The sequence below is a fragment of the Squalius cephalus genome, assembly GCF_949319135.1.
Source record: "Squalius cephalus genome assembly, chromosome: 19".
In the NCBI taxonomy this organism is placed as follows: domain Eukaryota; kingdom Metazoa; phylum Chordata; class Actinopteri; order Cypriniformes; family Leuciscidae; genus Squalius; species Squalius cephalus.
This window is the reverse complement of record NC_137140.1, coordinates 24,858,892-24,886,394: the sequence shown is the minus strand read 5'-3', so window position 1 is coordinate 24,886,394 and position 27,503 is coordinate 24,858,892. Positions and strand designations below refer to the sequence as shown.

Genomic DNA, 27,503 nt, shown 5'->3' with positions numbered 1-27,503 from the left:
GTTTTTACTTTGGTACTCTTTTGTCTTATTACTGTTACACAGCAGAGTAGAAGAACTGTAACCTCCTTTTCTCCTCAAGACATTTGAAGTATGTTTTTATGTTTTGAGCTTTAACGATTGTATGCTAGTTTTGTTTAACCATGTTATTATTGCATATTATCAGAGCATTTGCCATTGAATTGCCATTTTCAAAAATAAAAATCTTTGTTGTAATTCTGTCAAAACTGGTCATACTTACACTTATTTATGCTTATACTCTCAATAAGGTCAATTTATTAGTTTATTGTATATAATATTTTCGACATAAACAGGGATTTGACTAATTATTTTCTTTAGTACCCACTGAAGGTAATATTTTAATAATTTACCAAAACATTTGCATGTTCATGGCCCTCTGATGCCAGTTAATGGTCACGTGATGTGCAGGTAAAGAATTCAAATATTTAATCTTTATTAGTGTTTTATTTATTTTTAAATGATTTACTTTAATTGTGCATTTTTATTATTATTATATTATTTATATATTGTATTGACCCATGAGCCTTATTTACACTAGCATTTAAAGGTTTGTGGTCAGTTATATTTCTTTCAATAGAACTTAATGCTCTTATTCAGCAAGGATACATTACATCGGTAAAAAGTGACAGTAAAGAATTTTCTCGATTTTTTTAATGTTCAATTCATTGTTTTATTCCAAAAAACATATTAAGCAGCACAACCGTTTTCAACTTTGAAATTTCTTGAGCACCAAATCAGCATTAATGATGTGAAGGATCATGTGACACTGAAGACTGAAGTAATGGCTGCTGAAAATTCAGCTTTGCCATTACATTTTATAATTTATTAATTTAATTTATAATAATTCATAATATTACTATTTTGCTGTATTTTTATTTATTTATATTTTTATTAAATAAATTACGTCAAGTGACTTCTTTCAAAAATAAATCCTTACAGACCACAATTTTTTTGAAAGGTATAGTGTTAATATTTCAAATTAGCATTAAGTTATAATACACGGAGGCATTTGCGTTTGGCGGTTCTTTGCCTTCACGTTCATTAAAGTAATTTAATACACAGCTAGCCGTGAATTATCCCGTTTATACCATGGACATTTACCAGCATTGACAAATTAAAGCTGTCTTTGATGTTTGCAGCGCTAAGGGTTAAAATGACGGTTGTTTTCGTCAGCTACCACTCGTTAGATCTAGTATTATAATCAGACACAGAGATAAAGTAGTGCGTTAAATGTATATGATTGAATTATAACATTTATTTGAACGAATTACCCTTTCGAGAGAGAGAGAGGGAAACACTTCCTCCTGCACTGTCATCACTATCACAACATTCGATCTGCTACTTCACAAAATTTCAACAAATAGCACCAAATTTTATGGCATTACCAAATCCAGAAAAATTCAGACCTATTTTGATCACAACAGCAGCAAAATATGTAGCAGCCTGCCACAAAATAAGTCAGGCAGCGGATAAAACTAAAGTCAGAAATATTCTTACATCTTACCACGTCTGAATGTATGTACAGTTTTTTTTTTTTTTTTTTTTTTACATTGTCAATCATTTTCTTGTTTTTTATAGATTTATCATAATTTTCTTCATTGTTCATGTAATGGCCAATGCTTTGTGTTTCCATTTGCTCAAAAAAAAAAAAAAAAAAAAAAAAAAAAATTAGATTGATATTGATATTGGCAGTCAGAAGAGAGAAAGATGTCAATTTTACCGTCACTCCCACAGCCACTGTATTAGAAACACCCTCACAGCAGCGTTAACTAGTTTTTTTTTTTGTTTTTTTTTTTTGTAATTTGATGCAAAGATAATATAATACAAAGTAAACTGTTATAAGTGTACATACAAAAAAAAGAAATTATAAAAACATTGTTATAAAAACATTGCAGGATTTACGATGCTGATGAACGTTAAAACGCATCATCAGTCTGTGAAGAGAGAGAGAGAGAGAGAGAGAGAGAGAGAGAGAGAGAGATGCGCGTGTGAATTACCTGTCTGTGAAGCTCTCTCTACTAGCAATGAAGCTGTGCGTTTAATTACTTCAAAAACAGCAATGTTACTGAGTAATATAATGTACCGACTGAGTAGCGAAGTTAATTATTAATAAAAGTCACGGGGCAGCATTGACAAGAAGCTTCTGTGCTCTTGATCTGTGTGTGCAGCGCCATCTCCAATCTCTGGAGTGTGTGTGTGTGAGTGTGTGTGCTTCAATGAAAGCAGCGCATTAATATAGAACAGTGATTAAATTGACTTGGAACTAGTTTTTCAGCGGCTCTAGGAACTACCCGTGCCTATCAGAATTGAGTATTCAGACAGACCATGGTATACTTATTTTTAATTACGAACCAAAATGATTGAATGCTGTAAATATTGTAATTCAAAAAATTAAATTGACCTTAGAAGCTATATAAGGTAAAAATTGAGCTTCACCAGCAAAGAAGACAAAACGACTCATATTTATATAGCTATCATGAGAGTTTTTGCAGTATTACCAAATCTAACCATTTTATTTTATTTTTTGCCATTCATTTAGAATCACAAATCCTCTGCCTTTTTCAAATAGGAAAACCAAGGAAATGAAACAAAGGTTTATTATAATTAATAAAAGAACAATTCCAGATTGCCAGCAAATCTCATCTCAACATAAATCATATAGGAATACTCAACAGGCAAATTCAAAGAAGGTGCAAAAAGGCCTGGCTGAACCAAGCAATTAGGACGAGAGACATACAGAACACAAAAATATTTACAAAACCAACAAGACGAACAAAACCAACAGTGCTTAATGGCAAGTAGTTATGACATTGTAACAGGGATTCTCAAGTCAGTGCTTCTCAAACCTGTCCTCGGGACCCCCACCACTGCACATTTAGGATGTCTCTCTCATCTAACACACCCGATTCAACTCACCAGCTCATTAGTAGATAGTGCAAGACTCTGAACTGGGTATGTCCGAAGAGAGAGACATCCAAAATGTGTTTGGGGTCCACAAGGGTAGGTTTGAGAACACACTGATCTAATTGAACGAATCACTCATCTTTTTTCATTATCTCTACCTGAACTATGCTAAGTATTTGTAACCGTTAACATAAAGATTGTCTCTTTTCCATTTCTGAGACAAAAAAAAATGACTTTTTCTTGCATATTTATTCATGTCGCGCCAAAACGGACACTGACCGTGTCTCATGGTGCTTTATGAACAGTGTAGATGGAAACGACAGACTGACAGAATAGGATGAAGATGAACATTATGTAAATTAGACATTCACATCAGCATTGCTGTTTTTTTTTCCTACCCATTCATTGATATGTCAGTGTATAAGGTCAGCTGTGTCCTCAGGCTGAAGTAAAGCACGATCCAGTTGGTTATTGGCACAAGCTTAACCTCTTTTTTTGTTGCCAGGAGATCATTCATGGCTTCTTCACTCAATTACTTTTACTAAAAGTAGTGTATTTGGTATAAAAAACAAAAAACAAAACAAATTCAGGTTCACATCACATCAAAGCAAAGATGCTGACCCAGCTAATTAGAATTTGTAGTTTAAACGTAAGAATTACCTGTGCTGTGCCTGCTACTTTTTTGTATTTTGGTGCGCATTCTGTTCCTTTTTTAGGTGACAGTACAACTGAAACAAAAGCACCTTGTTATGTTCCTCCACTACACCAGAAAAAAAGTCACTGGCATAAGTTGCAATAGCAACAGAGCATTTTGACCTGCAACAAAGGCTAAAGATGACCTTTAAAAGCAAATGAATCAGTTTGCTTCAGTCAATCCTGTATACCAAGACACACCAGACCTAATCACATGATTCAAACTGCACTGATGTCCATGTCTGATGGCTTATTAAAAAGTTTATGCACATGGGAGAGAGTAACATTAAAAGCTGATAGGAGGGCCTGAGAGACCCTTTCCCCAGCAGAAGAGGAAAAGCTTATAGGCAAACTACAGTGTTGATTTACAGTGCTGAAAAGGGTACAGAAGCGGATTTATTAGTAATGCAGTGTGTATCCATCCTCTATCTGTACCTCCAATGCTTTTCCTAAAGCCAAAGCTAAATTCATACTCACTCTTTAGCACTATTTGTTTCGCTGTCCAAGTTCCTTGGCAAATGGCATTCACCCTCCAGATAAATTTCAGGTGACTTTGTTGTCCATCAAGACAAACAGACTTATTTTGTTCTTTTTCCAAGTGAAAACGGGAATTTAGATCCACGGGGTGACCTGTATGATTCATTATGAGGACAAGAGAACTGCGCAACACAACCTTTGGTTAGTATTGGCATACCTGGAGTTTCTTTTGGCTTCACTTCTAGCATTCAGTAGACTCTTTTTCAACCATCTCGCAGCATCAAGGGGTTCTTCCTCACCCACCATGACCAATGAAATCCCAGGGTACACACAAATACAGCATGGGCTAATGCTGAAAATGTAACAATTGTTGCATCCTTACAGTCAACATCATCTTAATATGGTGTATTTTTGTCATCGACTACATTTTTGGGAGCATTACCGAATAGTTCTTTCAATTAAGAACATCTTGTCGGTGTCCTCCATGACCTCGCGTTCCTTGACAGTTCCTTCAGTTGGCATCTGAAAGTCTCCCTTCGCTCATATCTTTCAGTAAATCAATGAGAAATCAGTACCACAAAAAGCATGTCTGCTTCAATGCCGCTTTCAAGAGAAAACTTCTGAACCGAAAAGGAACAAAGAAAACCCAATGCAGGAAGAGTAATCAATGATGCAATTTTCTTCACCTCCCTACAATAGTTTCAAAGAAAAAGGCTTCCTTTGCCTTCCGAAATACTTTGTATGGTAGTGCCTTTGCGAAAAATAAAAGGGCAGCAGTTCGAGCTCCTCACTTCTTTTTGTCCTTCTGCTTCTTGTCAGGCTTGTTGCTTTGTTCTGTGGTCATGTTACGAGGCATAAGGAGAACGCCGTCTGGGCCGTACTGCAGACAGTACTCGCTGGCTGAGTAGGGCCTGCCTTCCTCGTCCCGCAGCTGTGCAAACAGTTCCCGAGATAGGCTCTGAACCTTCTGCTTCGTCTGTCTGATGCACTTATCGTACTCCATCTTCTCCTTCAGCAGCTGAGCCTTTTCGCGTTGCAGGTCTTGCACACCCTGCTCGAGGTTAAGGATGGTGTCTAGCTTGCGTTTGCGGCAGTTCTGCGCTGCCATTTTGTTCTTTCCGCGACGGCGGATGTCGCGAATGAGAGCGAGCTGGTCCTCATTGAGATGGTGCTTGGCCAAAAGCTCGTTGAACTCCTCAACGGGGAGGTTGATGATCTTTTCATTGGAGAATGGGATGTCCATGGCCCTTGCCCTACGTTCATCACGGCTCGACTGCCTGTCAGCATAGTCTTGTGGTGGCTGGAGCTTTGTCTGCTGCATTTGCTTGTCTCTGCCTTTCTTGCTGCAGGATGCCGAGAGCTGAGAGCGCTCAGAGTAGGATGATGCCAGTGGTAGATTGTAGGTGTGGTTGTGATTGACACTTTCCAACTGCGGTATGCCATGGAACTTAGATGGATCTTGGTAGCTCATGCGGCATAGCTTGCTATACTCCGGTTGGTAGCCTCCGACGGCTCCTTCCTCCGTTTCTGCTGCAGCTGCCTCCGAATCGGTGCTGTAGCCCACAGCTCCTTCCTCTGAGAATGTAGCAGAGGTGGATGAAGATGAAGCGGCTGACGAGCAGGATGTCTCCGAGTTGCTAGGAGAGGCCGGGCTGTGGCTGGAGTCCAGTGAAAGACCCGAGTCTGAATCAAGCTCATCCTCGAGCTGAGAAGCCTGGGCTTGGCTGAAGCCCTCTTCCATCGCAAGGTCTAGCAGGCTAATTTCATCCAGCATAGACTCCTCCAGCAGGCTGGAAAACGGATCTGGCAGTACCGGAGTGGTGGTTAGGTTGGTTGTACTATTTAGAGCTGGTGGAAGAAAGAGTCCGGTCAAGTTAGTAGCTCCAAATGTTGAATTGATGTTGGAGGAGTTGCTGGAAGAGACCCTGACTAAGGTAGGCCGCTGTCCACCAGTGGAATCCAACTCAGGATTGAAGAGTGTGGGAAAGTCCTGGCTGCAGCTGGGCAGCGAAGCCTGGTGGAGACTAACATCCTGGTTAATGAGAGTGGACCGTGGGAGTCCAAAACTTCCTATTGTGACTGATTCTGTGGTGCTGGCATTGTTGTTATTGGGGTCATTATTCATGCTGACGTTTACTGCAGTATTGTTTACCTCCATGTCCTAAAAAAAAGAGGTAATAAATGTTAGATAGGGTTCTATTATTATTGTTGTTGTACTATCTGTTAATTTACTAAAGAGTACACTAAAATGCCTGATTAAAAAATGTAATACCTGAAAAGACACCTTTATTACGTGGTTTGGCATCATATTTTATTATTAATTCTTATTATAGAATGTAGGGCTGGGCGATATATCGCATGACATTGTTAGGCGCATCTCGTCAGTAAAGCCGGTTCCTTGATTAGTAGTAAATCGCCATCACCTGCTTTCAGATGGAGCGGCATTTACAACGTAGAGCCGTAGTTAACTGACAAGCTGAGCCATATCGCATTAATTATCGTAGGCGATACGTCCGCGATAATTAATGCGATATGGCTCAGCTTGTCAGTTAACTACGGCTCTGTGTTGTAAATGCCGCTCCATCTGAAAGCAGGTGATGGCGATTTACTACTAATCAAGGGACCGGCTTTACTGACGAGATGCGCCTAACAATGTCATGCGATATATCGCCCAGCCCAAATAGAATGAGAAAAGAATATGTTAAAATACATATTTTATTATTAATTCTTAGGAAAAAAATATATTTACACTTTCACTGCTTATTAATATTTAAAAACCTAATTTGTCTGCCAAATAAAAACAGGAAATTATATCATATCATAATAGCACCCTACAAATCCTCATGACATTTTTAAAATAATGATTAAGATGCTTTCACATATTCAAGGCATAGAAAACGTTTTTACTTTTTACTCAATGGATACACCACACAAGTCATTATATTGATTTTTTTTTTTACTTTACCATAGAAACTCATTATAATCATTGTCCCTGACACATAAATTAAGACTTCATATTTCCTCTATCGACTTGAATGTAATAAATGTACAAACCTGCAGTTCCATAATTGACATTATGTCCTGCCACTGCTGCTCCAGGTCTAGTGGTGTATCAGACTGTGGCAGAGGGCTTTGTAGGGTGATCCCTTGTGACGTTGAAGGAGTTTCCTCAGTTGAAGGTCTAAGCTGGGAGGTGGATCCTGTGGCCTGGAACTAAAAATGGTAGAATACAACATAAAATGACAATCAACAAAAAGTCATGTTTTAATATGCACATTAATATGAATTTTCGCTACCTCTGGCTCTTCTCCAAATGGAAAGGTGGCCTCCAGAAGCCTCAGACATTCCTGCAGGGATAATGAAGTCTGAGCACCGAGACTGGTAAGCTAGGAAATACGACAAGAAAAATCTATGTAATTACAAGGTTGACAAGAATTCACTTGCATCTACAACTAAGCTACCAGCCTTTTTGAATAATCTACAAGCATTAATAACCAAAACCTTGCTGTGCTCCTCACACCTTCCTGTAATCCTAGCATATTACAGCACATACCTCTTCAGGTATGCTCTCTCCTGTCTCTCCATCAACATGAGCTTGGCTCTGCACTGCTTGGAGATTAAGTCCATTTCTCCAGCTTTCCTCTCTTCCACCTGCCTCCTCGTTCTCTTCATTAGGTTTATCAGCCTCACTCTCCTTCTGCCGATTGCTATAGTTAAATACTTCTCGGCCAGCACCAAGGTCAATATCCTGCCTCCAAAGGATGTCTATGAGGTCAATGTCCTAGAAATATATTTATTAAAGGGGAGGGTCATTAAAGGGCTAAGATTACAGAACATCATCAAATAATTACATTTAATGAGGGACATGATGCAGATTACATCAGCTGAGCTCTAATTTTGTCTAACTGTTCCAAGCATATATTCATAAAAATATAACAAAGGAACCACTTCTCTCTCAAAAAAATGAAATGCTACATATCCTGTAAGATCCTGACAACCACAAGAGTAGGTAACCTCTATTTTAAAGGGTGAGTCTACTGAAATCACTACTACTAATCTCTATTTTTAATTCAGTGCACTGTTTGTTCAACATGTCAAAGCAGTGGCATCACTAGAAAAGTAGTGTTAACATTACTAATAGCTTAGAAACATACACAAACAGTTTTAAGAGATAGAAAGCTCTATCGATGAGACCACACCCTGTCCAGCCACTATTGTAAGGCTCATAATGTAGAGTAAGAATACTACTAGCTCACATAACACTTTTAATACCACCCACTATACAATACACTTAATCTAATAGCTAGAGATAAGAGCATAACACTGTTCTCTTTTTGAGGAAATCAAATACAAACTGACGTCAATCTAATTACAGTCTGCTAAGCTAAAAACACAGCTACTGTACCTCTTTAGAGAGGTCGTCACTGCTCTCTCTCTCCCCTTGCTCCTGACTGTCCTCAGGGGCCACGGCTCCCAGGCTGTCCTCTCCGCTGAGGCTGTAAGTGGTCTCAGAAGCACTGCCAGCCCCTCTCATGGCCGAGGCTTCGGAGTTGTTCACGTCCTCCAGGCTTCCCCCATTGTCCAGGGCAATGCTGGGGCCTGACTGACTGGTTGCCGAAACCACAGTCTCAGGATCACGATGCACCAGCCAGGCACTCAGCTCGGTGCTGGGCACACGCAGATGGTCCAGGGAGCGCACCTGGTTCAGCAGCCGACGAGTAGCAAAAAAATGGTCCAGGTCCACACTTTTAGGATGGATGCCATAGCCGTCCAGGGTGTTACGGAGATTGTGGAACTGCGTCTGGGTGTAGGCCGAGCTGGGACCCAGGATGATCTCACGGAGTGGGGGGAGCTGATTGTTAAAATAAGAGTCCAAGTCCACCCGAACCCCAATTAGACTCAGGAGGATAGTGAACTGAATAAGACCCTCTGTGAAGTACTTTTTCAAGTAAAGCATTTCTTTCCAAAGGAACAAAAAAGAAAAAACTCAAAAAGAAACTAAAAAGCAAAAACAAAAAATTACACACAAACAAATTAGGTTATGGTCAGCCTTGTATATGATAGAAAATCCTCTTTTTTTGGTCCTCGATGAACGTTTTTTTGCCCAAATGATATCCAGCTTATATATCTATAAAGCATACACCTTCGAAAGTTTGACCAGCCTGCATAGAAAGAGAAGGAAGAATTAACCAAAATAAAAAAATAATGTATTAGCAAATTATGCTTTTCAATATTGTATTTACAGCTTAATCAAAGTTAAAAGAACATTTAAGATCACAATGAAATACTTGCACCATAGCCTAGCATGATATACAAATCAACTTTTACTCTAATGTTAACATGTTGACAAAAGCTCATCAAATATCACAACGAACTGCTTGAAACACAACCTAAATACAATTTTGACAGTGACAGTTAACTGCCTTACAATGAAACTTACTATAAAACATAAATGCCTTAATGACCTCCCACCAAATACACCCACCTCAAAATCACACCCACATTTACAGCAATCCATCCATCCCTGTAACCCTCAAATAACAACTACGTAAAGATATCGCGCATGTCATGATCGTCACCAATCTGAGCTTCGGCCAAATGTTATTCACTGCCTACTTTCATCTAACCATTCTAAATCCTCATCTAAAAATACTGTAGTTGTCCAAGCACTGTGAAGTATTGACCTCTTACACTTCCGCTATCAGAGCCCAGCAGCCCGTTAGCAACAAGTGGCGCAACAGCCTCTGATTGGCTAAGATGCCTGTCACTCATTTTCTCTCCAAGCAACAGCCAATAAGGAGGCGGGCCTTGGCGGGGTTCTACAGGGACATAGAATTACTAATAACAACTTTTATTAAATACCCAGTTCTGTCTAATGGTTAAACTTAACCGCTAAAAATAGTTCCTTCGCTTCAAGCAAAGCTGTCTTGTGCATTTGCAGCAGCCACGCTGACACACACTCCCACATTCGCAATTTCGAAAGCTATAGCTAACTTAGCCCGCTAGCATAGCATCAAAATAGTCCTTTTTCATACTTACTCAAGAAGAGTTTACTGACAAATGACTCAAAATGTCTCCACGTGCACACACAGCCCACTGTCATTAAACACTTCTAACTAACTACGAACTTATTCCCTCAGATATCTCTATGGTTGTCACTCCCCTCTCGCTTTGAATGGCCCACCATGACTTGCAGAATTTCCTCTTGCCGACAACTTGGCTGAAACTGAGGCGCTGAAACATGCTGCCACTGCGCACGCGTAGAATATTCTAGTGCACATACGGGATGAGATCATTTATCAAAATTCCCAGTTGTATAGACCTTATGCGCCAGAGAAACAAGGGCGCCGCCATCTTTGGAAAATTGTCTTTTAACTTCCGTTTTGCGGTCGCTCTGTATATTTATATGGCATTTCTGTCCAGGAGTAATTAGCTTTTTAAGTGGATTTACTTAATGTAAAGTTAACGAAAGTTATCATGAGGACTGTAATGTTTAAAGCAGATGACTAAACAAATGTAAATCGACCGGGAAGATTTTAAAACGAGCCGTTCATTAATAAACACGCAAAACGCTGTGAAAATACAGACCGGAAGTCAAAAGACAATGAGCGCAGCGCTGAAAAGGGGCGGAGCTACATAAGGTCTATACAAACCTATAATAAATAAGACTATATATATATATTATATTTTTTAATTATGTAACATAATTTAAAATTTGTAGTCGGTGATTTAACTTATATTATTTACGCTGCCTTTGTTTTTCTTCCATTTTTTGATCAGCTTTTTTTGTAATATTTTCAATATTCTAAAGTGGTACCCTACCCAAAACCACAAAATTATTGACAATCACTAAAACACTGCAAATGTGAATGTCACAATAATAATTATTATACTGCCATTATATAAATATACTATTAAAGGCTTTTCGTCAACATTTCAACATTAAAACTATTATGAAGCATACGAATCAGAAAACAGATAAAAAGTAACTTATACAAAAAACGACATTGTAATCAATAAACTGTATTAAATGAAAACACTTTAAACACAACTTACCTCAATAAAATCATTTACTATAAAAAATGTGTTTACTTTTAGCCACTGGATGGCGCTCATTGAACGTGTTTGACAGGCCTGGATTTGTTTGACAGGCCATAGGTCAGAGTCAGACCCTATTTTTTTTACAGTCTATGGTCAGACCGAATAACTTCCTCCATATCGTAACATTCTCTTTTTTGCTTGAAGAATTTTAAAATACAGCTATTTTGTTCTTCAAAAGATATAAAAATGCTTATGTGTCAAGTGCTTGCGTCAGTCAGCCTTGAAAGGTAGTGGGAAAGATAATTGAATGGCATATCTCTCTCTCTCTCTCTCTGAGATAAAAAAAAATCTTGTTTTTCTTAAAAGCTCATTAGCTTTTTGGGCACATTAGTTTTCACTTTACACTGTGGTTTCTTGAAATGGGACACTGAATGCTTACATTTTGAAGTTTGACCATAGTCGATTGCCTTATAACAAAAACAGAACTAGTCAGGAGTTGCAGAAGAAAAAGCGGAAAGCATTACTAAAGAAAGAAATCTTGGAAATGGAAATGTCATTTGGAGACTGTAAGACGTCAAGCTCTCATTTGGACACCACTGGATCAGACAGTCAATATTTCAAAGAATGTCTTTGTTCTAGGAAACACTATTGATACTTGGAAGTTAATCTGTGAGACTGCATTGATCTAAATAGTGTTACTGTTTCTTCCATCACCTTATCAAATCAATCTATGCGCATTTATTTCAAGGCTTAAGACTCTCTGAGACTTTGAGAACTCATTTTAAGACATGTGAATGTAGGTTACAAATAATTACAAAATACAGAAAGCTCTAATTGAACATGGGATACTCCAAACTAAAGCATTAATACTCTAAAATCATGTTCAGAATACAAGAAACAAGTTTGTTCCTGAAATTAATACAGCATAAAGGCTTTTTGTAAAGGAATTTCAATGTTACAGGATGAGCTATTGTGGGAAAACTATAATTATTTTGTTGACGCTTCGGGAAACCCCTCTTAAAACTGGACGACGAATCTAACTTTCTCAATTGTCAGGCTAATTACTCTGTAAACGTGTAAAAGATCGTCGGTGGAGATGCCTTTTCCTTTTGTTTATAAGCGCGTTTACAATATTTTTCTTATCGAGGAGAAACATGCGTTATTAGAGCACCCCTTATAAATATTTACTATGGTTACCATAGTTTCCGCAGACATAACATAATTACTGCATTTACTGTTACTACAATTTAGAATTTGGCACCATTGTCATCAATAAAAAAATATTCTAAAAGCTTCTTGAACTGCTTGAAAGAGAAGTATATTGATTTATTACAATTTTACCGCAGTCACTATGGTATTTTGGCAGAAACTAAGGTTACCATGGTAAAAAAAAATAAAAAAAAAATGCAAAGGATTTCCTGTTGTTGTGAGGAGATTGAATCTAGACGGGACTCGAGCTCGTGCCACGTTACGCTACGGTGCGTTAGCCTCAAATGTGTTCCCTGTCATTTCTCGGGAAAGTGCTGTCCTTCCATGGATTGACACAAGTATTTGAGCTGAAGTAGAACAATCGCCAGGAACATAGTTGTCGGCATCTGTAGTAGATCTGCAGCTCAGGGAGAGCGATAGTGTTGTTTTAGTCTAATACAGCGTAACTGCATTAGGCAGAGTGGAGCCTCTTTTTCTCGCTCGCAAATAAAATAATGGGAGAGAAATGAGAAGGAAAACAAAAGCGCAGCGAATTCTTGATTACGAAAATGAAGAGGATGAGGAAGAGGAACAAAAACCGGACTGCTTCAGTGTAAGATGATCGACGGAAACGTGTTTTAAGTCTCATTATTTGTTTGTAACTGTTAATGGCATATGTTTGATCCCAAAAGAATAATTAGTATTATGTCAACCCGACTGTCCAACAGAACGGTTCACAGAAACGAAGAAAAATGTATCCCTCCAAAGAAAAAGCAGAAGAAAATAGCTCATCCGACGCCGGGCTTCAGAAGTTAGACATGAAGGTTTGGGCTTTTTCGTCATTATTTGTGTTTAATCGTTGTTTTTGATGCATTTCGACGGAGGAGGCGGACAGCGAAATATTTCGCTTATGATTCTCTCAGTTGTTCCACGTCGGCTGTTATAAGCATTTTACGCAATCTAACCCATAATTGACTGTTGTTGGTTTACTGCTGCACTTTTCGCACCGTAAAGCGATAGATTGAACGCTTTCCTATCCTGCAGGAGTGGTGTGAGGCAGGGCAGGCGGCCATGCCTGTCCGTTAATGAAGAACAATGGGGTAAAGCATGGTACAATACACCATTTGATCGAAAGCTCACCAGGCGCTATGCACAACTAAAGCCCAGTACTCCCTTTCATTTTCCAAGTAAAAACTCGCCAGCCAGTTAAAAGTTTTGAAATGTGAAACTTTACAAAGTTTGAAACCATCTTCCTTTGGTACCCTTTTTAAAACGTACCATGGTACTTGGAAAAAGTGGAAATACCATGGAAAATACCAGCATTGTGACTGTTGGGAAGCCACGATATGAGTTCTCATTTAAATATTTTAAGGACATTCAGAAGCTTTACATTTTTATGTTTATTTTTTTTATACAATAATGGCTAACTTTGCTGACAAAGTCTTAAATCGGCCCAAGTTGTTTTGCTGGTCTTTTAGTCTCCCATAGTTGGTTTCAGTGGGGTTTTGGGTGCTTGTCAGCTGTGACTAGCTTCAGTCTAAATGGTCAAGAAATGAGAGGAAACATCCACGCTTTGACTTTCAAAACCTGTTCCTTGTTGTCAAATGCAATCAGTTTTGAGGACCGAAATGAACTGTTGTATAATTACCAATGACAACTGACTGGGTAAATAGAAAATATTAGGACTCTTTCTTGTCATGACAGGTTAATGAGCTGGATTGTTCTTCCGCAGACCTCTACACGGACAGTCCTCCTGCTTCTGAGTCTGAGGTAGGATGAGAGTCACTTGTGTTCAGTATTCAAGACATTTGCTTGTTGACTTGCTTGTTTGCTTGCAAGACATTTACTTCTAGACTTGAGCTTGTGTACTTTTATGGTGGCAGGAGGCTCATTATTTACAGTCCTATTCGAAGAAGGAGCTCATTGCCATGGTCTTGTGCATGCAGAGGGAAATGGAGGACATGAAGGAACAACTTAGGTGCCTTACAGGTCAATATTGTTTGTTTCTGCTAGGTATTTGATGATGAATTGAATGAATCAAATCTTAACATTCAATTTACGCACTACAGCATGTGGAAAGCTAGCAAGAAACCTGGAAACGCTGATCGAGAAGACCCAAGTGTGGTCAAACGGGAACAACAGGCCCTCTCTCGGGACCCCGGTTTCTCGAGGCACGGCACAATCACCTGCCGAGGCGGATGCTGTGATACCAGATGTGCGCTCTCCTCCAGCTGTTGTGAATGGACAATGGCTGAATCAGGGCCAAGGACCACAGAAACCTCATGAGACCACTCAGAATGCTCTGAAGGATGGACTCTTCACAGAGGTAGGCTATATGAGTTAGTCAGATTGTGTTGTGCAACAAATAAAAACTATCCCTAAACAACCGATTGAGTTATGTGTGTGTATATGAGATGACGTCACACCTTTATAGGAATGCCTACCTGGAGGGCAAAACAAGGCTTTCCTCCATTGACTGCCAGTTATTTTTTACCAGGTTTGTGTTAAGTACTAATGTAGTAAGACAGTGATATTAAAAGACCAAATTTAATATGCACCTTATTGATGATGCATACTATGCACAGGCAAACCCAGAATATAAATGCAACACAGTTTCTTGTTAAGCTTTTTTCATTGAAAACCATTATACGGAAAAACGCTTAACCATTTTGCACATTTGCATAAAAATTCTGGGTTCATCTGCTTGCCTGTATATGGTATCATGCATCATCAATAAGGTGCATACTGAATTTGATTGGATCTTTCTTTTAATATCACTGTTTTAATACATCAAGCCACTTTAAGTGTTTTTCCCATTAAGCGTTTTAGAATGTCTGCGCTGTTTTACTGCAGCAAGTGCTCTACATGGATCAAAAGTGCCCAAAATGTGGCTGTTTTTCTTCAAAATATTCTGGCTTGAGAAAGATAAAAAAAAAAAAATGTTACAGTCTTGTGCTGAAGTTTAGTGCTCCAGGTCTCCGCGTCAGAGACGTGTGACACTACATATATTTATTTTATTGTTGACATGCATAGCAGCAGTTTTTAAACAGAAAATATAGTTGGGTTTTTTTCCTCTCAGTTTATCACTCCTGACCTTTTGGAGAGGTGTAACACAGGCACCACTGCCCAAAAACTGACTAACGACCTGCTCCGTGGACTCTATGAGAGAGAATGCCTGGCATCTCACTCCATATCTGGAGTCGTGTTCAACAAAAAGGGCAAACCCAAGCCTGCTCTGCCCACCGAAGAGGTCCAGGAAGTCCTGAGTAAGATGCTTTTCAGTCATTTTGATCGGTGTTAAAACTTACACTTGCACAAATGTATTATACCTAATTTCCTGAAACATTTCCCATACAGGAACAGTTCGGTATTTCTTTCCTGTTAAGACCGACGCAGAGATCAAGGGCTACATCCGACAGAAACTGCAAAACGAAGCCAAGAGTTTGAGGAAGAAACCTTCGCTCTCAAGCCAATACGAGTCGAGAGGTCTCAATCTACTTAGCCCCATGTCCCACTTAGATATGATCGACCAGAATTAAAACATACGGTTATTATCAGTTGTGTGTTCTCCATTAAATTAGCCTTATTCTGTGTTACTTACGATTAAAAGTCCTGGACTCTAGTGAAATTGATGTGCATTGACAATAGTCTTCAAATAAAGTCACAATGATCTTTTGTGGCAGTCGTTCGGCTGCTGAAGGTTGTGCCGTTACTGATGCGAAAGTGCAAATCAGCGATTCCAGATAAATCCAAATGTTGCATTCACAAAGGCCTCTGGCTGCTACAAGCACAGTTGACGCTTAGATATCGAGATGTTTAGATATTAATGATGTGTCTCTGTGAACGTCTGTTTTTTTTTAATACTTTGTATTTAACAGATGTAGGATTTCAGGATGTTACAGGGTCATAGGGTGTGACCATTATTTACATTGTATTTTTTATTTGATGATGTTGTATTGTCTATACGACAGCCGCTTTATGTATGTAGTTTTTTGTTATTAAATAGCAAAAACACAAATGGGTGAGGTATGCTTATTCGTACAAGCTTTTATTTATTTAAAGATGTTTTGCTCAATATGGTTTTTGGTGAGTAATGTGTGACATTATGAAATGGACGTGGGAGAGTTGGTAGGTGTATTGTCGTGTACAATGCCTTCTCAATGAGGGCCATTGAGAACAATACAAGCTGCATGTGGAGAGCTGGTGAGATGGAGAGAATCAATGACTGAGCGACACAGGCAGAGTGACAACAGCAGGGGTGCTGGGCCAGTTGTCTTGGCAACCTCAGTCTTCTGGGCCACAGCAGTCTGGGTCTCACCCTGGCCATCGCCTCAGAGCATCTGCCCGCTGCAGGGATGAGGGGGCTTTTTGACAAACAAATGAAAGGCAAAAAGCTTTTAGCCCCCCCCCCCCCAAAAAAAAGAGATTAGGTCTGTCACCCAGTGACAATTTTAGTCTTAATTTCATCATCAGTATGATGTTTCAGTGGAATATTTGCAAAATGCACGGACCTTTGTCTTGTTATTCCGCTCTTGTCGACTGGGCGGAAAACAAAGTGTTTTGTAATGGCTGCTCTTTGAAGCTTCTGTGTCAGTAAACAGCGTTCTGTCTGGCCTGATTGATGGCACAGGCAATGATCGGGCTGAGCGCCACCCTCTACTTATCATAGCTTCATCATAGACAGTGGAGGAGATAGGCGCAGACAGACAAAAGAATGGATTGCATGTGCATTTTGCAAATCATTGAAGGGAGAATGAGCCACGGATATTATCTTGGTTGAATGTCGCCATGATCAATGACACCAAGTCTACAATACCAATGTGTTTTAAAACTTGTCTGAAATTGATCTGTAATGCTTCACTGTTCCTTGCATTAGATGCAGGGGGTGTGCAAAGATTATGTCCATTAGATCATCAATCTTGTGAGCATAATGTGTTTTTGCCATGTGATTTAACCAGCTGCCCCAGGACAAAACAGAGACAACATGGTAATAAAGCATCAAGGGAGACTCACTTAGTTTGAGGTGCAATTCTTATAACAATCATACGCTGTAATATTTCACTGTATATGTTAGAATACTTGCAACTGGAATTCTTTCAAAACATTTTTGGTTATGTACACTACTTTTCAAAAGCTTGGGGTCAATAAGATTTTTTTTAAATGTTTTTGAAAGAAGTCTATTATGCTTACCAAAGCTGATGTGATTTATTCCAGCATCCATTACTCAGAACTTCAGTGTCACATGATCCTTCAGAAATCATTCTAATATGCTGATTTGGTGCTCCAGACTTTTTATGCTGAAAACAGTTGTGCTGCTTAATATTTTTGAGGAAAATGTTACATTTTCTCACAGAATTTATTTCATGAATAGAACATATGCTGAACATATGAATAGAAAATAATGATTTTGGCCTATTCCACCTCAAAGCATAGTAGTCCAGTCATTTTATGAAAAAAGGTTGAACAAATTGCAACAGAAGCAAACTCAACTGATTTTGTATCCTCAATATGCCAAAAAAAGCCCAGAAGAATCCCATTAGGGGAAAGTTTCGAAAAAGACCCAAATATAGCCTATTCATACGCCTATTCATTATTTTTCTTACGTGAATAGGGTAAACATTTTAACCTTTAGATATCACCATGAAAATTATTGAGTTGATTACTTACATCAAGACAAACAAAAAATGTATTTCAAGTTTTTTGAAAATGTTTGTTAACATGGACAAATGGTGCATAATCTAATTACGTATGTGCTAATTTGCATAAATACCACAACAGATCTAAACATTGGGTATAGCCAGGTGAAAATGTGTTGTTGAATCTTGTTGACATATAACAGTAAAATACTTAAGGTCTGAATGGAACCCATTTAGGCTACCCATGAGCATTATACATAGAGGCAGGAAGAAGTACTTTAGAAACCAGCCTTTATTAATTATTATTGTAGAGATGGGGTTTGGGGCTGGGTCCGTGGGACTGTTTCTGGGGATTCACTTTTTATTTTGCCTACCTTTTGTCTTCTGCATTCTCCATTGTCTCCTGTTCTTCCCTCAGACTCGTCCCCCAGAAACAGTCCCACGGACCCAGCCCCAAAACCAGTCTCTTAAAAATTAATAAAGGCTGGTTTCTAAAGTACTTCTTCCTGCCTCTATGTATTAATGCTCATGGGTAGCCGAAATGGCTTCCATTCAGACCTTAACATTAAGTATTGTAGTGTTATATGTCAACAAGATTCAACAACACATTTTCACCTGGCTATACCCAATATTTAGATCTGTTGTGGTATTTATGCAAATTAGCACATATACGTAATTAGATTATGCACCATTTGTCCATGTTAACAATTTAACAATTTAAACAATTTAAAAAAACTTGTAATACATTTTTTGTTTGTCTCGATGTAAGTAATCAACTCATTAATTTTCATGGTGATATCTAAAGGTTACAATTTTTACCCTATTCACTGAATGAATAGGCGTATGAATAGGCTATACTGTATTTGGGTCTTTTTCGAAACTTTCCCCTAATGGGATTCTTCGGGGCTTTTTTCCCCCTTACTCAGAACATATTGAGGATACAAAATCAGTTGAGTTTGCTTCTGTTGCAATTTGTTCAAGGTTGACCCCCATTTTGGCTTAAAATGACTGGACAATAGGCCAACATCTACAAGCATAGGAGCATAGGCCAACATCTACAAACCAGCATTTTTTTCCAAACTTAAGTAACCCTTGCTTAAGTGACCGGTAAATTTGCATTCCTGTCCTGTTTTTAAATAATAGTTCAGCAATTTAATATTTCATTCATTTTTTTATTATGTTTATTACTGTATTGTACATGTACAAACATTTTTGTTTAAACACTAACAGATTTGATGCCCTTCTGTACCCTATTCACGGAAGGCGCTGTGTGCTTGTTCTTTACAAAAAATAGGATTAGCAATTGTATATTTAAATGTTGGCTTCTTAAGACAGTTCATTTACTGAAATCAGCACTTCAAATAAATGAGGCCAGCTGTGCAAGCGCAAGTTATTTACAGCCGCCTTCGAATATTCAAGGTGCTGTGATTGCAACAATTTTATTCCACCATAAAAAGGAACCGCCACAAAACAATTACCCACCTTATTTAAATGAGAGACATTTTATTTATGAAATGATACATCTGTGCAGCGTGTAAATACTCTTCTTGGTCACACATGAACTCCCATGAGGTTGACAGGACGGTTGTTGTATCTTTTTGAGATGTCAGCTTCAATCTGTGTGTGAGAGACAGACAAAGAGGAAGCTTTCTATGTATTCTCAGACAGTCCAGGAATTCATTTTCAGTAAATGTTATGTCCACCATGAAGCTTTTGTGCTCTATTAATCTCATTTCTCTTTACATTCAACACACTTGTCAAGCATCGGCTCATTTTTACAAAGTAGGGAGGAGTGTGAACATGTGAGGTAAAAACATGTGCAGAGATAAAGTAAAAGAGGAAGTAGCAACATCATTGTGTAATACATCAAATGCATTATGATAAACCTTAACAAACAAATCATTATAACAAGTTACTTTACCAGTTTCTGGAGCTCCTTGGTGCGCGCAGCCAGCAGATCAATGCGCGGCTCCAGCTTGGCCTGTTCTTCCAAAGCCTCCTGTCGCTTTTCAGCCAGCGTGCCACGCTTCAACACCAAGATATCAGCCTGCTTGAGTTTCTGCCGCAGTAACTCGGAAACACGCTCCACGTAGCTGACACGAACACACACAACACCAGATTTATAATTATCTGACTGCAAGATTTCAGCTCCATCATGTTCTTGAACAACATTAAGTATTTTTTAAAAGGTAAGTGGTAATATTGGCTGAGAGATGAAAGATATGAAGTGCATTTCTGCATGAGAAAGGTTTGAAAGGGTATAATTACCGTGGTGATGCTTGGATCATGAAGAGATGCTGCATTCGTACTGAGGTGAGCCCATTCTGCAGGTCACGCACCTCTGCCAGCATGGCCTGCACACGCTCGGGAGTCTGGACCTGGATTACTGAGGGAGCGAGCTGGAACTGACTCATGGCCACTAAGTCACCTCCTTCGTGCATCTCACTGAGCCGCTGACACAGGAACATTTCCAACTAACCCATAGAAAAAAAGAAGAAAAAAAGTTTGGTTAAAATGAAACATTCTGTCTAATACTTGTAAGAATGAGCAGCTGTACCTCCATCAGCTCATTTATGAACTGGACACGTGTCTCTGAGTTTTCCAGAAGAGAAAGAGCATCTTCACCTCTGGCAACACCATCAGGACCTGTAAAAGTAGTAGTAGTAGTATTTGAGTTTATTGCAAATTCAGCATCACCGGCTATTACATGGCAGATACATATTTAATTTAAACTTAAAGGAGAACTCCGGTCAATTTTAACATTGAGCTAATTTTTTTGTAAATTTGGAGTGCTGTCAATACAGAGAACAACGACAAAAATTAGTGTTGCCTACACCGTGTTATCCTCTTTTTAAAATTTGCACCCTGTTGACTTCAATGGGGCAAGTTTTAAACCTGCTTTTAGCCTCTTAACATCCTTGATGTGTCATTACAAGTGCCCAGCCATGTGAGTGATTCCTTCAGAGTGAACACGGTGAATCTGACTGCAGTAGATGTGAAAGATATGAATAAAAATGATAATAATTCAGCCAGCGCACATACCTGTATTTATTTCCTGTTTTCGGTCGAAGTCCACAGTAGTTGATTGTCGAGTTTGCGCAGTTAGTTAGTTACCTATGATCACGCACGTGAACTCGACAATCAACTACTGTGGACTTCGACCGAAAACAGGAAATAAATACAGGTATGTGCGCTCGCTGAATTATTATCATTTTTATTCATATCTTTCACATCTACTGCAGTTTATTACTTATTTATTAATTATTTATTATACTTATTTATTTATTTATTAAGTAATTTGTTATTACTGCATAATAAAACAAACCTAGACAAAAACAATTAAGAATAAGTGACCTGCAAAAGTAAAAGTACTGAGACCTACAACCAGGCTCAGATCAAATTTGCAGTCCTTGGAGTGTTGTCTTCTGCACAACTGATTTTTACAGAATGGATGAATATGTTTTAATGTGCCTGCTTAGAACCAATTCCAGATCTCACGTTAAAATAATTAGCTCTTTGTGATTTTTTTTATTTTTATTAAGCACTGAAACTCATTTATTCTAATTTAAACATACACTACCATTCAAACATTTTGGGATGAAAAATAAGTTAAATAAATAAAAATGTTTTTGAAAAAAGTCTCATGTTTGCCAAGGAAGCAATTATTTGTTCAAAAAATACAGTAAGCAGAAACAACTTTTCTATTTCAACATATTTTAAAATGTCATTCATTCCTGAGATGACAAATCTCAATTTTCAGCATTGCTCCAGTCTTCAGTGTCACATGATCCTTTGGAAATCATTCTAACATATATGCTGATTTGGCTCTCAAGAAACATTATTATTATCAATGTTGAAAACAGTTGTACAGCTAAATATTTTTTGTTGAATTCTTATTTTTTTTTATTTATTTTTTTACAATTCTTAGATTAATAGAAAGTTCAAAGGAACAACCTTTATTTTTAAAAAGAAATTGTAATATTCTAAATGTCTTTACAGCCACATCTTTGCTAAATAAAAGTATTAAATTTTTTTTTAGAAAACCTACTGACCCCAAAATGTATAACATAAATTCTCAATGTTCATGTACACACATCAATAGTTAATTTAAGTCAAGTAGTGATCAGGTGTTCATTGCGTCTGTCACGTGACAAATGAAGGGTAAAGTAATTATTTATGTTCCCTGTAAATTATTTATGACTGCATTATAATGATTTCTTAATTCAGAATATGATCAAGATTGCGTAGGTGGATGTGTTCGGGGAATTTGCCTGTTAAAAGTATAACATTTAAAGCCCCATAAATGAACGAAATGACTTGAAAAAAGATTTGTTCATTTTGATGAACGAGATCGAACAAGAGAGTCAGTAAAATGATCCGAACTTCCAATCACTACAGTCAATCCCAACACTTACAGTCTGTGCCCACATCCACAACTTCGATTTCCACAGGAGTAGATTCAGCTTCTCCCCAGTCGATACCACCCGCAACTGTTTCCTAACGTTGATTGGTAGAATGTGTTAATTCCATATCATGAGGGGTTTGAAAATGTTATAATCTTAATATTTGTGCTAAGTACATACCTCAGTGCCAGACTCAAGACTAATACCCCAGTCCACACCATCCTCAACAGAGATCCCAAAATTAACCTCTTCAGTACCAGCACCGCCGCCAAGGTCACCCCAGTCAATCTGCACAAAGCAAGAATTACAGATAAATATAGTTAAAACATGGATCCCTTGTTTGCTTTAATTTACAGATGTCCTAGAAACACTTAAAGTCACCATGAAATCTAAATAGGCAATTCTTTTTTTTTATGGAATATTGCCGTATTTATGATTTATCCGTGCATATAATTTACTGAAAAATTAATGTGCCCTCGTAATCTTTCATAAAAATAACTTCCCCTCCCTCTTGCAACAACATCTCTTCTATTCTCAACAACCTGTCACTCACATGAGATCACAGCAAAAGCAGACCACACAGCATCCCAGTGGACAAAATCACAAGTCACAAAAGGGAAGAAAATACTATCGCGACTTTTGTTTCATGTCCACTTTAAATCCCAAACCTGGAGTCATGTTAGTCTCCTCTTACCGTCTCCTCTGTGACAACATCAGGTGGGGCTTCCTCCATTACAGGTCTCTCTACAACCGTGGGCACATTTCCTGTCTTCCACTCATATAAAGTAGTGTTCCCCTTGTTCTGGACAAACCTCAGCATGGGCAAAACAACCTCAGACCTGAAAAAGGAAGTCAAATATTACAAGCTCACACTTACATCCCTATAATTACAACATTATAAGGTTTATGTTGGAGATCAATCAAAAGCTTGAATGCAGGTATATAAAGTTCACCAGCTTTAAGAACAATAACTATTAAGATAAGTATATTAGTGTTCACAACAACGCATGATAAAGTTCTGTTTATTCTGCGGTTATGTCGTCTGCCACTTTAAATGCTAGAGCTCTTTAAAGCAGGATGGATTCTGATTGGCTGTCAATGTTTTTATCGTTCATCAGCTGGAAAAAAATCACTCTGAAAGTGATTCCAACGATATCCTTTTCTGTGCACTTATTGTTATAGTTGTGGTGTGGACTCTGCTATTCTTTTATACAGTATTTCGAAAGATTTTTAGAACTATATAGTTATTGTCCTTGGTGTGAACAGGCCTTTACTTATGCAATATTAGAAATGACAGGAAGTTACACTCACCAGTCACTGGCAAAGTTTGTGAAGACTGAGTAAAACTCTATAGCTTCCTTCAGACAGGCTGCTTTTTTGCCAGTTTCTTCTAAAACTACAGGCAGATCTTTAACCAGGGCTTGTATCTCCCTTGCCACATTTTCCCCCTGTGAAATATGTCATATAGTACGTGTAAATACTTTTGAACTTAGAATAACTGAAAATAAAATGAATTGTTGACTCACCCTTATCCCATACTGTTTACAGGCAGCGTAATAGCGTTCTCTCATGTCGGCGGCCCCACTCTGACACTCCAGTTCTCGTCGGCTCAGTTCCTGCTGAAGCTGCTGAGCTTTAGACACCTGCTTCCTTAGAGCAGGACCTTCATAGCTTACACTACGAATCAATATACTGGCCACTTCAGCTGGGGTTAAAAAAACCACACACACAATAATGTCAATGGTTGTGTAACTTGAAAAAAAAAAAAAAAAAGTAAATTTTGTCTCAAATAAATTTCTTACCTAAATAGACATTGTCTTTTTCATACATGGACACTATCTCTTGCCAGTCCTGTTTATGTTTAAATAAATAAATACATAAATACAATTATTAACTAGAAATAAATTAAAACTAAAACTGAAAAAAAATGAAAAAAAAGTATAAATATATATATATATATATATATAAACGAATAAAATGACAAAAGCACAAAAACAAAATTACTTAAAAATTCAATTCTAAAGCTAAAAACTTAAAGCTAATTCGAAATATTAATAAAACTATTATAAAACTAAAATAACACTGTGCAGCATATATTATTATTTTTTATTATTATATATACAATATAAAGAGAAAATTACACATTAAAAGAAAACTAAACAGCCGAGAGATGCATCATCACCTTCATCCTTTGTGATGAATATCTGCCAAAAATATTTTTGGTGGATGCTTCTGTTCCTTTCAATTTTTCAATTATTTGTAAGCAATGGAAATAGTGAATATCTGTAAAAGCAACAATAAATGAGTATGGACATACCTAAAAAGAAATAAAATACAGATGACAGTCGTACAAACAAAATGAAATATGATTGTATTATTATTATTATTATTATTATTATTATTATTAAGTTTTACATGAGCCAGAGAGCAGTTGTTTGATCTCCTCATTTTCTGGCATATCCTGAATGGCAGCATTTATTTTCTCTCTAATGGTCATAACTGCACTTTGCCATTTCAGCGTGCAGTGCCTTCGATCCACCAACCAGTCTGAATGATGGAGACGAGACAAAGGCAAAATATTAAATACATCTTTATGCAATATGTGCATTTATACAAGCAATATCACTACAAACCATATGCATAAGAATGTGTAAATATGCATAAATGCATGTATCCCTTACCCAAGAGTTTAGTGGTTTGGATGTCAATAGGGAGATTCTGGATGTTCTGCTAAATGGATTTTAATAACAAAGGTAAATTATACACATTGTAATAACAATCACATCAACTTTTTGCACATTATTATGATGTTATAATCTTACTGGAAAAACTAAGAAAAATACAGGTGAAAAGCAAGTAAATAATGCAGTATTTATATTAACAAAGGAACAGAACTATGCAATGATACGCAATAATATTCTTTAAAATGATTTTGACAGCTTGCCAGTGTCTACAAGCATGTTGACTTTTCTTTACACAAGTACAAGACCAAGAAAAAACAGTGAGATTAAATTTTAACCAGAGAATGTTCTTCTTCTTTTTTTTTTACCTCCATTGCAACCGTTATTGTCGTTATTTTGCTAAAAGAATAACTAAAACGACTCCATGCTTGTACATCAAACCGATGAGACGCAGCTCAAGTTTACATTTCCTCTGACACGTACATACACAACTGACCAATCAGCGCACGCGATACTACTATGTCAAAAGCACCGTCTGCTGACAGACCAATGAACTACACGCATAGAGCAGCCGTTAATCACTTCCTTGTAACGCCAAAATAATAGTCACTACAGCTCTTAGCAAAGTTACCATACTTTTTCTTTTACAGTTATGTATGTTCCAAAATTCACTGTTTCAATGGTTAATAATTTAAATGTTATTATATATCACATTCACAAGGCTTCAAACTCATTTCTAAAATGTTTGTAAAATAATTATTTCCATTTCAGAAAATATCCTTCAATAAAACATGTCATATTATTAAAATAGTTTGGGGATAAACTATTTTTTTTTTTTCATGATAATTTTGATATGAACTAATTATTATTAAAGAAAAAAACAAATTTATTTCCCTTTTCAGAAGGTAAACCTGAAATGACTTATCCTTTGACCAAACGACAAACAGCAGTTGTTCTGATAAAAAAACATTTGATCATTTATATCTTGAATATATTGCCAACTTCGACGCTAAATGTTTTATCCAGAAACAAAAATAAAAGTAGCCTGCCATATTTTTAATGCTTAGAGTTTTAAAGTCCGTGTATATGCAATTCAGAGATTTGTTTCTAATCTAAACACATTAGAAATGTTAGAAATGTATCGCTGAAAACCGTTACAAATACTGTGGACAACCTGCAGTCTGCCTCAAATCATTTTGGCTGTATAATGGACCAGGACAGCAGTTTTTTCTTCTTTTTTTTCTGTGAATTTCCACGACTAGAGCTAGGCTACATTTTCTGAAAGACAGTGGCTGTGGAAGATGAGGGATGCACCCAGATGCCTCAGTTATTGGTCTGTGTTCACTTTACTAGGCTACTGTATGTGTTTTTGTAAGACAGTATATCTATTACGGTATTTTACTTGTGGATATTTTACACCACCTTATGTGTACTGCTAGTGCTTTAGCAAAAGTGGTGTTAATTGATTATGATTGTTGAGGTCTAAGCACCAAGATGCCTGCACTTAACCTGAGGTGTAAAATACCTGTTCATGTACTGTATGCAGCCTAGGCTATTTGTTCTGTAAAAAAAAAGACCACTAGATGGCGCGACTTCCTTTATATTGACATCTGTGTTTCAATACAGTAAACCCAACTGAGAAAAAGAAAAGAAAACACACACACACAACCTAACTGAAACCGAAACACAAAAAAATAACATTCTTTTATACTCATAAACAGAACTGGCGATGGATAATTACAGCATGGAATAGTAATTTCAGCTTTTCTTGCAGCATCAGACGTGTTGATTTTCTATTGTACAGCACTGTACAATTCTGCTTGCAGACTTCATAATGTAGGCTATTTCAACATACACGTTTTGTGTGCAAAAATTTATGGTAAATATCCAGCTCTTTCCTCAGTTTTATTTGAACAAGGTGGTTATATAGATTTTTCTGTTTGCCGGTTCACAGCTCACCTTATCTAATGTGTTCGGCAAAGGGACTTTGGCTGTAAATATGACTGGTGTCTCAGGTGTTTCCAACAAGAGGCTCCACCCGTCTGTTTTCTGACAGAGCAGATTAAAATCAGCAAAGAAAGAAAAGCTGTAATAGACACTATTATGCAATGTTTAAATCAAAGATAGGATTGTTTTACTGTTGCTTTTAAAGGTTTGTACACTCTCAGAAAAAAAGGTACAAAAGATGTCACTGAGGCATGACAGTTTGTTTCTTTTAGGTACTAATATTTACACTTTAGGTACTAATGTACCTTTAAGGTACCACATGCACCCTTTACAAAACCTTTTGGAAAGGTACCTCCCCAGTGACAGCTTTTGTACCTTTTTTTCTGAGAATGTAGGCCTATATCATGGACAATAGGCTACTTAACCAACTTTCCCAGAAGAGGCCTTTCAAAAATTGTCCTCCAAGCAGAGCAGTTTTGATCACTCCAAAGACTATTTCAGCTGTTTTATTGACC

General features: G+C 37.6%; 3 protein-coding genes across 11 annotated transcripts; 1 reads left to right on the top strand and 2 right to left on the bottom strand.

Annotated features, from left to right (window-relative positions):
* Positions 1-2,597: 2,597 nt before the first annotated feature.
* On the bottom strand, positions 2,598-10,702 carry nfe2l1b (nfe2 like bZIP transcription factor 1b). 4 transcript variants are annotated; one of them, XM_079850641.1, is made up of 6 exons: positions 9,578-10,702; positions 8,498-9,254; positions 7,646-7,873; positions 7,389-7,478; positions 7,147-7,305; positions 2,598-6,253 (listed from the first exon to the last, which is right to left on the bottom strand). In XM_079850641.1, the coding sequence occupies exons 2-6, from the start codon at positions 9,047-9,049 to the stop codon at positions 4,880-4,882; spliced, it is 2,403 nt and encodes an 800-aa protein (XP_079706767.1). In that variant the 5' UTR covers positions 9,050-9,254; positions 9,578-10,702; the 3' UTR covers positions 2,598-4,879. The 4 variants fall into 4 exon arrangements, with proteins under 4 accessions (XP_079706767.1, XP_079706766.1, XP_079706768.1 ...); XM_079850640.1 differs by having other exon boundaries at positions 10,132-10,472; XM_079850642.1 differs by lacking the exon at positions 7,646-7,873 and having other exon boundaries at positions 10,132-10,469.
* A 1,450-nt stretch (positions 10,703-12,152) lies between these two features.
* LOC307147385 (BEN domain-containing protein 6) lies at positions 12,153-16,328 on the top strand. 2 transcript variants are annotated; one of them, XM_079852096.1, is made up of 7 exons: positions 12,153-12,934; positions 13,050-13,145; positions 14,026-14,091; positions 14,205-14,310; positions 14,391-14,647; positions 15,401-15,587; positions 15,679-16,272. In XM_079852096.1, the coding sequence occupies exons 1-7, from the start codon at positions 12,848-12,850 to the stop codon at positions 15,858-15,860; spliced, it is 981 nt and encodes a 326-aa protein (XP_079708222.1). In that variant the 5' UTR covers positions 12,153-12,847; the 3' UTR covers positions 15,861-16,272. The 2 variants fall into 2 exon arrangements, with proteins under 2 accessions (XP_079708222.1, XP_079708223.1); XM_079852097.1 differs by lacking the exons at positions 12,153-12,934; positions 13,050-13,145 and adding an exon at positions 13,341-13,421 and having other exon boundaries at positions 15,679-16,328.
* Positions 16,266-25,562, bottom strand: cdk5rap3 (CDK5 regulatory subunit associated protein 3). Of its 5 annotated transcripts, none has more exons than XR_013819301.1 (16): positions 25,410-25,534; positions 25,042-25,090; positions 24,776-24,907; positions 24,543-24,643; positions 24,163-24,211; positions 23,887-24,065; positions 23,672-23,808; positions 23,055-23,199; positions 22,541-22,648; positions 22,373-22,454; positions 20,515-20,603; positions 20,226-20,431; positions 19,879-20,050; positions 19,440-19,574; positions 17,512-17,618; positions 16,345-17,279 (listed from the first exon to the last, which is right to left on the bottom strand). XR_013819301.1 is itself a non-coding variant. In XM_079852094.1 (14 exons), the coding sequence occupies exons 1-14, from the start codon at positions 25,413-25,415 to the stop codon at positions 19,509-19,511; spliced, it is 1,521 nt and encodes a 506-aa protein (XP_079708220.1). In that variant the 5' UTR covers positions 25,416-25,562; the 3' UTR covers positions 19,112-19,508. The 5 variants fall into 5 exon arrangements, 2 of the variants coding, with proteins under 2 accessions (XP_079708220.1, XP_079708221.1); XR_013819302.1 differs by having other exon boundaries at positions 16,359-16,668; XR_013819300.1 differs by having other exon boundaries at positions 16,266-17,618.
* Positions 25,563-27,503: the final 1,941 nt, after the last annotated feature.

What these genes read in the sequence shown, in the direction of transcription:
- LOC307147385 (XM_079852096.1), top strand. Translation starts at nt 12,848, where the DNA reads ATGAGAAGGAAAACAAAAGCGCAGCGAATTCTTGATTACGAAAATGAA. An exon ending in TTCAGAAGTTAGACATGAAG is followed by an intron (nt 13,146 to 14,025) that starts GTTTGGGCTTTT and finishes TTGTCATGACAG; the next exon opens with GTTAATGAGCTGGATTGTTC. An exon ending in AGGATGGACTCTTCACAGAG is followed by an intron (nt 14,648 to 15,400) that starts GTAGGCTATATG and finishes TTTTCCTCTCAG; the next exon opens with TTTATCACTCCTGACCTTTT.
- nfe2l1b (XM_079850641.1), bottom strand. Translation starts at nt 9,049, where the DNA reads ATGCTTTACTTGAAAAAGTACTTCACAGAGGGTCTTATTCAGTTCACT. An exon ending in GTGACGACCTCTCTAAAGAG is followed by an intron (nt 7,874 to 8,497) that starts GTACAGTAGCTG and finishes ATATATTTCTAG; the next exon opens with GACATTGACCTCATAGACAT. An exon ending in CATTTGGAGAAGAGCCAGAG is followed by an intron (nt 7,306 to 7,388) that starts GTAGCGAAAATT and finishes TACCATTTTTAG; the next exon opens with TTCCAGGCCACAGGATCCAC.
- cdk5rap3 (XM_079852094.1), bottom strand. An exon ending in CCAAACCACTAAACTCTTGG is followed by an intron (nt 24,908 to 25,041) that starts GTAAGGGATACA and finishes TCCATCATTCAG; the next exon opens with ACTGGTTGGTGGATCGAAGG. An exon ending in ATGATCCAAGCATCACCACG is followed by an intron (nt 20,051 to 20,225) that starts GTAATTATACCC and finishes TGTTCGTGTCAG; the next exon opens with CTACGTGGAGCGTGTTTCCG.